The 13,174-nt window shown below is 38.9% G+C and overlaps 1 protein-coding gene across 1 annotated transcript in view; it reads right to left on the bottom strand.

Moving 5' to 3' along the window:
* The window catches only part of LOC128737315 (uncharacterized), a 28,791-nt gene extending 16,679 nt beyond the window's left edge, over positions 1–12,112 (bottom strand). Inside the window, exon 1 of the mRNA XM_053831931.1 lies at positions 11,813–12,112. Coding sequence (XP_053687906.1) covers positions 11,813–11,839 — 27 coding nt within the window. The 5' untranslated portion in view covers positions 11,840–12,112. The remainder of the gene's footprint in view (positions 1–11,812) is intronic.
* Between the last annotated feature and the right edge of the window lie 1,062 nt (positions 12,113–13,174).

The raw sequence follows: 13,174 nt of genomic DNA, 5'->3' as shown, positions 1-13,174 counted from the left end.
ATACCTTTCAAACAAAAGTAATAGCGAACAAATCGGTTCAGCCATCTCCGAGAAACAGGCGATAGAAAAGTTGCGCTCCGCACATACATACACACATACACACACACACACACACAGACATTGCTCAGTTCGTCGAACCCTGTTGATTGGTATATGTGGCTCGGCCCTCCGGGCCTCGGATCAATTTCGTGTTTTTCGACCAATTCCTAAACCTTTGTTATAGTATAACAAAGGTAAAAAATTTCGATTTTTTTAAATTGAAAAAGTACTATGCCCCCTTAATGGAAAATGAATCCTTGCGTGGTATCCAACATATCAGCAAAAACATCCCATCAAGAAGACTGGCAACTCTGCTAAAAGTGGAGCGACAGTAACAGCAATGCTATCTGCCGAGTTAAAGTTGAACTTTCACATACTAGTGTGTGTATATTACAATATGGATGTACACAAACACGTATGCAATGCATTGCCATGCTCGCATACATATTTTCCCACCATGTACACACAGCTTCAACTTTTGTCGGGCGGGGTGTGCTGTTCCTTCTGTTGCTCGTCATTTGTATGGGCGCGACGAAGAGATGCCAGTCTTCTTGATGGAATGTTTTTGATATCAGCAAAGCTTCATTCCAATCAAAAATAATATTTTAATTGGAAATGACAAATCAGATGGTATATCAAATGACAAATAAGATGGTATAACAAAGGTTCCTTTCACTACTTGGTGGATTAAATCGGATTTTTTAAATAAATTTAAAAAAAAAATTCTCCTAAAAGTTGCAGAACATACTAAAATAAGCAACTTTGCTGAATATAGTAACTATCTAGCTCTTACCGGTTGCAAAATATAATGATGTGTTAAGTAGCTCAATAACTCAATAACTTTGCACACTCAATGCTCAATGCTCAATAACTTTGCACACGATTTTTTTATTGCTTTCGAGTGTTTTACAACGTCATTCAGTATGCTAAAATACACATTTTCTTTGAAGACTATTTGTCGCTAGGACGTATATTTAATAAGTTATAAAATATATGAAAAAAATTCATAATATTCAAAAAAGTTTTTTTCGATTTCGGGCAACTTCGCGCAAACCAGGCAACCATTAGGTAAAAGTACTCTAAAATCTAAATACTCTAAAATAAATATTTCCATCAGGAGACCTCCAAAGGAATCCCAGACAAAATCAATTAAAATATTTGTTATTTTTTGTTAAAAATTTTTATAGCTTATTAAATATGCATCTTAGTGATAACCAGTCTGCATGGAAAATATGTATTTTAGCATACTGAATAACTTTGTAGAACATTTGAAAGCAATAAGAAAATCGTGTGCAAAGTTGTTGGGCATATTTGGTTTTTAAGTGCTCTTTTTAACACATCATTATATTTCGCAGAACCGGTAAGAGATAGATAGTTTCTATATTCAGTGAAGTTGCTTATTTTACTATGTTCTGCAACTTTTCGGAGAAAAAAAAGTTTTTTAAATTATTAAAAAAAAACAAAAGTTCGTATCACCCTGATAGGTGAAGGCCACCTTAGAATTCCAGAAAGATGCGCTAGGTTTTATTATTAAACTTTTCCAAAGACAGATTAAACAATTCCTCAAATAACTCAATGGGTTGTGCTGCGTGTGTGCACACCGTAACTACTTAATTGCTCAATCTATACCTATAAAGAAGGATTTCTGTCTGTCTGTCTGTCTGTCTGTCTGTCTGTCCTGTGTTCCTTATAGAATCAAAAACTACTGAACCAATCGGCGTGAAAATTTGCATGTAGAGGTTTTTGGGGCCAGGAAAGGTTTTAGTGATGGTTAGACACCCCTCCCCCCACTAAGAGGGGGGGCTCCCATACAAATGAAACACAAATTTCTGCATAACTCGAGAACTAATCAAGCAAATAGAACCAAATCTGGCATGTGGGTGTTTTCGGTGACAAGAATTTATTCTAGGGTAATTTGAGACCCCTCCCCTCTTTAGAAGGGGAATTATAACTCCTCTCCCCTATAAGAGGGGGGGTTTCCATACAAATTTCCTCATAACTCGAGAACTAATCAAGCAAATGGAACCAAATTTGGCATGTGAAAGTTTTCGAGGGCAAGAAAATTTTCTATGTTGAATTAGGACCCCTCCTTACTTTAAGAGGGGGGCTCCTATACAAATGAAATACCAATTTCCTCATAACTCGAGAACTAATCAAGCAAATGGAACCAAATTTGGCATGTGTGTGTTTTTGGAGACAAAATTTTTTTCTATGATGAATTGGGACCCCTCCCCACTTTAAGTGGGGGGGCTCCTATACAAACGAAATACAAATTTCCTTATAACTCGAGAGCTAATCCAGCAAATGGAACCAAATTTGGCATGTAGGTGTTTTTGGAGGCAAGAATTTTTTCTATGATGAATAAGAACCTCTTCCCACTTTAGGAGGGGGGACTCCAATACAAATGGAATACAAATTTCCTCATAACTCGAGAACTAATCAAGCAAATAGAACCAAATTTGGCATGTGGGTGTTTTCGGTGACAAGAATTTATTCTATGGTAAATTGAGACCCCTCCCTCTTTATAAGGGGAATTGTAACTCCTCTCCCCTTTAAGAGGGGGGGCTTCCATACAAATTTCCTCATAACTCGAGAACTAATCAAGCAAATGCAACCAAATTTGGCATGTGAAGGTTTTCGAGAGCAAGAAAATTGTCTATGGTGAATTAGGACCCCTCCCCACTTTAAGAGGAGGGGCTCCTGTACAAATGAAATACAAATTTTCTCATAACTCGAGAACTAATCAAGCGAATTGAACCAAATTTGGTATATGTGTGTTTTTGGAGACAATTTTTTTTTTTCAATGATGAATTGGGACCCCTCTCCACTTTAGGAGGGGTGGTCCTATACAAACGAAATACAAATTTCCTCATAACTCGAGAACTAATCCAGCAAATGGAACCAAATTTGGCGTGTAGGTGTTTTTGGAGGCAAGAATTTTTTCTGTGATGAATTAGGACCTCTTCCCACATTAGGAGGGGGGGCTCCAATACAAATGAAATACAAATTTCCCCATAACTCGAGAACTAATCAAGCAAATAGAACCAAATTCGGCATGTGGAGGTTTTTGAAGGCAAAAATATTTTCTACGGTGAATTAGGATCCTTCCACACTTCAAGAGGGGGGGCTTCTACACAAATGAAATACAAATTTCCTCATAATTCGAGAACTAATCTAGCAAATGGAACCATATTTGGCATGTGGGTGTTTTTGGAGGCAACCATTTTTCCCATTATGAATTAGGACTTCTTACCTTTTTAGGAGGGGCGGGGGCTCCCATTCAAACGAAATACAAATGTGCTCATAACTTTAGAACTAATCAAGCAAATGGAACCAAATTTGGCATGTGAGAGTTTTAGATGGCAGAATTTTTTTTCTGTGGTGTATTACGACCCCTTTCCCTTTTAAGAGGGTGGGCTCCCATACAAATGAAATACAAATTTCCTTATAATTTGAGTACTAATCAAGCAAATGGAACCAAATTTAGCATGTAGGAGATTTTTGAGTCTTGAATTTATTTTATGACTAGCTGACCCGACAAACTTCGTATTGCCACAAATTAACCTGTGTTGTACATAAATCATGAATCTCGGATGATCTTTATCACTTCTCGAGTTTTGCAAGTCCCCCAGTGGGCGGCGCTTCCGACGGCGGGTCACCGGCAACACTCGCGACCGGCTCGTCCTGAATGATCTAGTGTTACTATAGATAGTTTTTGTGGTCTTGTTATTGATTAATGTTTTATGGAAGAGTCTCGAATTTCTCGAGTTGGATTAGTTTTTGAGTTTCGCCAAAATTTCTGTTTTATTTGTATGAGAGTCCATATCCGCCTACCACAGGGGTGAGAGGTCTCTAACTATCATAAAATAAATTCAAGACTCAAAAATCTCCTACATGCTAAATTTGGTTCCATTTGCTTGATTAGTACTCAAATTATAAGGAAATTTGTATTTCATTTGTATGGAAGCCCACCCTCTTAAAAGGGAAAGGGGTCGTAATACACCACAGAAAAAAAATTCTGCCATCTAAAACTCTCACATGCCAAATTTGGTTCCATTTACTTGATTAGTTCTAAAGTTATGAGCAAATTTGTATTTCGTTTGAATGGGAGCCCCCCCCCCCCTCCTAAAAAGGTAAGAAGTCCTAATTCATCATGGGAAAAATGGTTGCCTCCAAAAACACCCACATGCCAAATGTTGTTCTATTTGCTTGATTAGTTCTCGAGTTAGGAGGAAATTTGTATTTCATTTGTACAGGAGCCCTCCCTCTTAGAGTGGGGAGGGGTCCTAATTCACCGTAGAAAATTTTCTTGCCCTCGAAAACCTTCACATGCCAAAGTTGGTTCCATTTGCTTGATTAGTTCTCGAGTTATGGGGAAATTTGTATTTCATTTGTATTGGAGCCCCCCCTCCTAATGTGGGAAGAGGTCCTAATTCATCACAGAAAAAATTCTTGCCTCCAAAAACACCTACATGCCAAATTTGGTTCCATTTGCTGGATTAGTTCTCGAGTTATGAGGAAATTTGTATCTCGTTTGTACAGGACCCCCCCTCCTAAAGTGGGGAGGGGTCCCAATTCATCATTGAAAAAAAAATTGTCTCCAAAAACACACACATGCCAAATTTGGTTCAATTCGCTTGATTAGTTCTCGAGTTATGAGGAAATTGGTATTTCATTTGTACAGGAGCCCCTCCTCTTAAAGTGGGGAGGGGTCCTAATTCACCATAGAAAATTTTCTTGCTCTCGAAAACCTTCACATGCCAAATTTGGTTGCATTTGCTTGATTAGTTCTCGAGTTATGAGGAAATTTGTATGGAAGTCCCCCCTCTTAAAGGGGAGAGGAGTTATAATTCCTCTTATAAAGAGGGGAGGGGTCTCAATTCACCATAGAATAAATTCTTGTCACCAAAAAAAACACCCACATGCCAAATGTTGTTCTATTTGCTTGATTAGTTCTCAAGTTAGGAGGAAATTTGTATTTCATTTGTACAGGAGCCCCCCCTCTTAGAGTGGGGAGGGGTCCTAATTCACCGTAGAAAATTTTCTTGCCCTCGAAAACCTTCACATGTCAAAGTTGGTTCCATTTGCTTGATTAGTTCTCGAGTTATGAGGAAATTTGTATGGCAGCCCCCCCTCTTAAAGGAGAGAGGAGTTACAATTCCTCTTATAAAGAGGGAGGGGTCTCAATTTACCATAGAATAAATTCTTGTCACCGAAAACACCCACATGCCAAATTTGGTTCTATTTGCTTGATTAGTTCTCGAGTTATGAGGAAATTTGTATTTCATTTGTATAGGAGCCCCCCCTCCTAAAGTGGGGAGAGGTTCTTATTCATCATAGAAAACATTCTTGCCTCCAAAAACACCTACATGCCAAATTTGGTTCCATTTGCTGGATTAGCTCTCGAGTTATAAGGAAATTTGTATTTCGTTTGTATAGGAGCCGCCCCCCCCCCCCCTCTTAAAGTGGAGAGGGGTCCCAATTCATCATAGAAAAAAATTTTGTCTTCAAAAACACACACATGCCAAATTTGGTTCCATTTGCTTGATTAGTTCTCGAGTTATGAGGAAATTGGTATTTCATTTGTACAGGAGCCCCCCCTCTTAAAGTGAGGAGGGGTCCTAATTCAACATAGAAAATTTTCTTGCCCTCGAAAACCTTCACATGCCAAATTTGGTTCCATTTGCTTGATTAGTTCTCGAGTTATGAGGAAATTGGTATGGAAACCCCCCCTCTTAAAGGAGAGAGGAGTTATAATTCCCCTTATAAAGAGGGGAGGGGTCTCAAATTACCCTAGAATAAATTCTTGTCACCGAAAACACCCACATGCCAAATTTGGTTCTATTTGCTTAATTAGTTCTCGAATTATGCAGAAATTTGTGTTTCATTTGTATGGGAGCCCCCCCTCTTAGTTGGGGGAGAGGTCTCTAACCATCACTAAAACCTTTCCTGGCCCTAAAAACCTCTACATGCAAATTTTCACGCCGATTGGTTCAGTAGTTTTTGATTCTATAAGGAACACAAAACAGACAGACAGACAGACAGACAGACAGACAGACAGACAGACAGACAGACAGACAGACAGACAGACAGACAGACAGACAGAAATCCTTCTTTATAGGTATAGATAGTTAGAGACCTCTCACCCCTGTGGTAGGGGGATATGGACTCTCATACAAATAAAACAGAAATTTTTGCGAAACTCAAAAACTAATCCAACTCGAGAAATTCGAGACTCTTCCATAAAACATTAATCAATAACAAGACCACAAAAACTATCTATAGTAACACTAGATCATTCAGGACGAGCCGGTCGCGAGTGTTGCCGGTGACCCGCCGTCGGAAGCGCCGCCCACTGGGGGGCTTGCAAAACTCGAGATAGTGACAAAGATCATCCGAGATTCATGATTTATGTACAACACAGGTTAATTTGTGGCAATACGAAGTTTGTCGGGTCAGCTAGTCAATAATAAAGCTGATTTTTGGTAAATTGTTCGAGCTTGTCAAGGGCATATTGCCTATCAAAAATCAGCTATATTCATTTGAAGCAGCCCGAGAAATTGTGATGAGTAAACAGCACCGCCCAAAGGCTTTTTCAGCGGATTTCTGTACTTCAATAGTAGACCAAAAGGGAGTCAGATGATTTATGTGTTGGTGTTTTTCTAGTGCTGCCAATATACAGGCAATATAATTAATTTAGTATGGACTTTTACTCAATATACTAGGAGCGTTGGTGCCTCTACCTCGCACATTTATAGTAGTGTAAATGATGCAAAGCAGTTTGTTTAGTTGTCAGTTATCTCCGGTACCTTACATAACGTAGCGTAACCTAAATTATACTTGAATGGGTGTAAAAATTTTCGAAACAGAACAAGTATGGTTGCGGCACATCTTTGTCAGCCTGTTTATATTTTGGACCTATCCTCTGTTCTTCGCATCCTAGGGAGAAAATTATTACTAATTCATTCCAATATACAGTCAGTCCACAATCATGGGTCACACACAATTGTGGGTCATTTTAGCTCTATCTACTGATTAGCGCTTAAATATCACCAAATGATTGATCAAATTATTAGTGCTTGAGTTACAATTTTATCAATCATCTGATGAATGACCCTTTCGGTTAAAACCACTCTAAAAAAAATTTATCAATCACTTCGTATAATATTCACGCATTAATCAGCAGAAAAACCTAAACTGACCCATAATTGTGTGTGACCCATGATTGTGAACTGACAGTACAGTACTACATGTAGCACATAAGTTTCGTGGTGATAAATTGGTGTTTCACGTACAGGCCCAATAATTAGAAGCATGCCGAAAATATCATCCAATGCCCTGTTACAAGAGCCTCCCAGTTGGCCTCGAGGTATGATCCTGGCTTAATAAGCCAGTCGTCGTAGGTTCGAATATCGGCTGTGAGAGGCTGTTGGAATCGTAGCAACTGGCCCCGCAATTGTCCTGTATTCTAACAGCTGGGTGCGAAGTCTGTCGTATAAAAATAGAAGGTCAAGTTTCGATAACGGGTTTTAGCACCTAGGCTTTGCTTTGCTTTGCCCTATCATAGTCCTTAAACAGAATCGGCGCACATTTAAAGTTCGATACCGCAATTTTTCGCTAATTCAGTGTTCCCCAATTGAGCGGTTCGTTAATTGGGTATTCGTTAGTTGGGCCATGCTCCAACTGCAAAATGCTTGAATGTGAATGAATGAAAATTCTATCGAATATCCGAGTTTAAAAATTTCTATCAACTGTCAGTTGTCCTAATTCGCGAAGCACGATTCGATAGTTGAAATGCAGTCGTGACTGAATTAACGAATTCAGGCTGTACTCCTTTTTTCATGGAATTGCTGTTCTAAATGATACGAAAAGCTGTGACTTTAGGGAGGCTCCGTAATCGCAAGGTTACCGAGTCTGCTTTTAGAAGCTAATGGTCATGGGTTCGAACTTTGAATCTTAGTGGAACCAGCATGGGTTTATGCTCAGGCCCCTCATTACCGTTATTTCAAGCAGAATTCAATATACCCCGATGAAACCTTTTGACAGTGCAAAAGTCACTCTTATCGTTTAAGCGCACTGGTCAAATGAACACTATGAGTCCTCGCCACGCAATGCTATAATATAAGACAGTACTGGCAGTAAGGAACGAGTGGATAAAGTAGAGCAATCTTTAAAGGATGGGTAAAACCCAGTTAAGTGGCCGTCAATAGTTATGCCCAAAAAAATTGACAACCATATCAGTTGATTTGCAGCAGCCATGGCGAAAAGAGTCAAATAACTACGCTCGATGCTGTGTTCGTATTGCCAGCTTCACCACGGAGCAAAGAAGTCGGACATCATGAGGCACTTCGTATCCGCCAGGTGCCAGATTCTCCAGCCGATCCTGTATTCATAACATCTTCACTATTCTGGAGAAAGGCGAGTACGTCGGATCGAAGCCTGGTTCAGGCCACCCGACGGTGCTGCGCGAAAGTAAAGTGGAGCGGCCACTACGAGGAATACAGAGAGCAAGGTGGCTTCACTGTTCCGAACTTTGCGCCGGAAGATCGGAGTAATCAGCTAAACAGTGAATAAGAATAAAAATATACTAAGACGCTCAAATAAACAATGATTAAAGTGTAGACTTACTAAAATTGACATTTTAGAAGTAGAGAAGTACTAAAATGGAAGCATCGGCTAGCTTCGAGTATGAACAGCAGGTAATCACCCAGAAGGAGTGGCTTAAGATGCATCAAGAAGAATCACGCGAAGAAGGATTTGGTCTTTTGGCCGACACTGGCATCAGCCCATTAAGCCAAAAGAATATTGGAGTCGCGAGTCTCAAACGGAGGTTCCTACTCCAACAATGTCATGACCAAAACAGAGAGGCATCTCATTACCAAGGCGATTAATTCTCCGGTAATTTTTCAAATAGACCTATGTAACAATGAGAGATTCTCTTCGTGCCTCCTCTCTTCCGCTGTTTACGGCGATGCTATGCATTTTAACTAGGGCTGTCTAACCGGTAGTACCGGTAGTACCAAAACCAGTAATACCGGCCAATTTTTGGATACCGAAATACCGGTTTTGGAAAGGCAAAAAACCGGTATTTTCGGTATTTTATAATATCATAATTTTTTAAACCCCTTTAAAACTTTGCTTCGAAAATATGTCTGCTTTGGTATCGAAGAAGAACTAAGTTTGATAGAAGATTGTGGAAATCCTAAAAATAACTTGGTGTTAATGCTGCAGAGATTCTTCGACTACTAGCAATGAAGAGGGTGAAACTGTGGGTCTAATAATTGAAACTCTTAAACCCGTTTGAAGCGCAGTAGAGAATCTTTGCCGTGCAAATGTTTTTTTGCCTGAGCCAGACGTCAAGTTTTAATTTATTTGTGAACAACTTGATATTCAAAGCTACCAAATTATTCGAAACTGTCAAACAACGAATTTAGAAAACAAGATCAGAATACGGGGATTCTTGTCAGTTAAGGATCTGCCAGGAAATATTTCGGGATATTCTTAAGGTTTCGAGTGATACATTAATAAAGCAAGCAGATGAAATGCCCAATACTGGTATTGATAACCAAGAAGAGAAGGTATCTGTGAACGTGGATGAAGTAGATGAAGCTATGCTAGGGTGTTCTGGTTTGAGGATGCAGGAAAAATTTGTGAAGAAACTGCAGGAGACCGGGGCATTCATTATGCTGGAAGCTGCAGTTCTTTTGATTACTGCACCTCAGCCCAGCAGAATTTGAAGAAGTGATGTATGGGGTAATTGTAGATTGAGCTATTATCTACAATATCGCTTAAGAAAGTATTACTAAGCTTTTTGTATTTATGGCGCTATAAGGCTGCTACCTCGTTGGTAGTATAAAGAAAGCTCTTTTTGTCACATACGATATTGCAGCTCTACAGCGGTGTGAATACTAAAGGTAAAACTTTATTTTCTTCAGCATTATTGTTGACAATTACTAGTTTAAATGTTCCATACACAACTTATTCTAAATCTGCTTGGCTGAGTAGCAGTAATCAAAGGAGCAAAATCGAAGCGAAAAATGCGTGCCAAATCTTGCAATCAACACTTGGATTTTAGAAAAGAATTTAAAACGAGTTTCCCTACTATAAGTCTGTAGAAATGGAAAAAAAATTCCTGATGCCCCTGGAGCCGTTCGTGAAACTTCGGTGGAAGCGGCAAATTTTTCAATTGCTGGAAGCATTGACAACAAAATGCATTCTAGCAAAGGAGATAAATCGCTAAGCTTATTATATCTGCTTAAATTCTACTTCGCTAAACAATAATACTGAAGCTAAAGTTTGGAAAACAAAGAATATTCACTGAAAAACGTCAACATTTCTACTGAATCCTGAATATTTTGCCAATACCGGTATTTTACCGGTCTTACCGGTATTTTCTACACCAATATCGAAATACCGGTTTTCACCAAAAGCGCCCAATACCGACAGCCCTAATTTTAACATATCAGCTTTACATGAATCGGTTGCCGGAGTCACTAGTTATCTAAATGTTTTGAAAATTTTCTTTTCTATGCATTTATGTAGCCGTAACAAGCGGAAGAGAGGAGACGCGAAGAGAAGCTCTCATTGTCACATTTGAAAATTTGGTCTATTTGAAAAATTACCCGAGAATTGTCTTTTGTGGGTTTATTTTACATCGCCTTCCGATACTAGTCCATTTTTTTTAACTCATACGTTTTATTGAAGCTCCAAACAGCTTTTACTCAAAGCAAAATTCGCGTTCCAGCAAGACAACGCTAGTCTACAAAGCAGTACGACTACAAATGCTAGATTGAAACTCGAAAATTATGGTGACCATCCCGCAATCCAGTTCTAAATCTATATAAACATCTGAAGAATGATTATGCATTGGATCTATGTCAACAAGAAGCAATATAACAGTATTGAGATACTGACTAAGTGATAATTTCAGTAGCGTAGGAGTGTTTTCAAATGGAAAATTCATTAAACTTTGTTGGAATTGAGCCCGAAAGGAAACTTCCAAGTTATCGACCGCGCTGAAGGACCAACTGGTTATTAAAATGTTGAAAATATTGAAAAAAAATCAGAGGGATTGTGTACAAGGCACGACCGCATAGGCGACGCAGGACTCTACGTAAGTCTCTTTGTAGATTTTTAAATTCAAATTCAACAATAAATTGTATCCCAACAATGTTTACAATTTTATCCTGGCTCACGAGTCAAACCTGAAATGTGTTATCGGCTATAGAAAATAGTCACAGTTTAGTTTTTTCGGGAAAAACTAGTAAATGCACGGTATCTTTGTCCTAGAATCAGTTGTTTTCTGTCCATAATTAAAAAAATTTCAAATCAAATTCGTCATTACTGAGCGTTGAAACTGTGCCTTCTCCCAACAGTTTTTCCAAACTTAAGAACAATTTTCGAAAGAGCCTGTTTATCAAACCCAGGAATTCTAGATCGAAGACAGAATGTATTCGCCGTAATACGTTCTACCAATCCAAAAACGTGGAATGATTTTATTATAATGTTATCACCATTGTTGCCAACATCTTGCAAAACACCAAGAAAATGCAGTTCATCTACAATTGAAACATGTTAAATGTTCATAATTCACAAAACCAGATTAATCATGAATTCAGAACTTTTCTCATTATTCAAATTCATCCATAATTCACGGTTCGTCGCCTCGTAAATTAGTCACTAATGCATTTTCTGAGCAGAATCACAATATCCATAACGGTTATTCTCAAATTGACATTTAACAAATACATTTCAAACCAACCACCAAACATACCACTAAAACAAATATAATTCGGAGCATCTCGGGTCTTCTCCTTAATTTAGTTCACTATTCTCCGATCCAAGCGAGCTCAACTTAGAATTTGCGCCACCAGACACTGCGTGACTAATTAGAGTCAAAAAAGTGTTCGTCACTGTTATTCCACTTTTCACTTCCCAACACAGGCTGTGGGGTCCTCTCTTTGCCTTGTTTCAAGGTCCTTCCGATGAAAAAAGAAATAAGATCACCGAACAATAGGTTGACGCAGCTATCCACCAAATACTCGCGATCAACTTTTCGTTCCCGCTCGTGATAAGCTTTCGACTTTGCCGGTTGCCGGCTAAAAAATCAATAACTCGCCGGTTCGATCGTGCCGTAGCTTTTTATATAGCTGAACGTCTTCGCGATGTTTTGTTTTGCTGCTGTTGTCTCCGCAGTCCGCGACCGCGGCATCAGCGGCGGGTGATCCACACACGATCATCGCCCTCACCAGGAAGAGCAACGCCGAATGATCGGTTGCCTTGAGATCACTACACAGCACAGGTATATCGGGAATGATCCCCAGACCGAACTCGTTATCCAGAATGGACGTGTCGTCGCTAATCAGAACTTTTCACGCTCTTAGCTCTTCGCATAGTCGCAGCACCACTCACTGAGGATGAGGACCGCGACGACAAAGTAGGAATTCGCTCACAAGTGAATGGCGTTTCGTGCGGGTTGTACATGAGCGCCACACTGGAAGTGTGAAATTGTGAAACACTAAAAATTTTCTGTGAAAATAAAAACATTTCAAACAGTGATTAAGAAAATGCGTTTATTCCTTTTAGAAAAAATCTTGTAAAATTTTGATTCGATTCTCAATCCAATCTGGTATTTCACACTCATCATAAGTTCCATTATGACTATTTTTTAAAATACAAAATCGTCCTCTGTATCCTGCATAGCGATAACGATACGTGAAATGGTGCAGAATGGGTATGCTACACAGAGCATCCAATGGATGTTGAACTGATGGATGCATCTTGATACGTTATTTATTTGTGGATACAAAAACAGTGCAGTGACAATCGAATATATTTTCGCGCTCTCTTGTTTGTCATCATATCTTCAGGGTTACTGCGCAGCGATGCTTATGCTGCATTCAGATGACAGCAGCAAGTATTAGTATTATAATACTTTAAAATGAGGCGAGCAAAGCGAACAGCTATGGAGCTGATTTTAAAACAGGATTATACATTTTAGTCTTCTGAATATCTGAATAATGCGCACATAGGTGATTTCAGAAAAGAGTTTTAATAAATTTTACATTTAGAAAAAAATCGGTTTAATCTGCCAAATACTGAAAGGAGTCTACTTTTAAGAAAAAAAACAAGTAAA

The sequence above is a fragment of the Sabethes cyaneus genome, chromosome 2, assembly GCF_943734655.1.
Source record: "Sabethes cyaneus chromosome 2, idSabCyanKW18_F2, whole genome shotgun sequence".
Taxonomy (NCBI): domain Eukaryota; kingdom Metazoa; phylum Arthropoda; class Insecta; order Diptera; family Culicidae; genus Sabethes; species Sabethes cyaneus.
This window is presented reverse-complemented; position numbering and strand designations above follow the sequence as displayed.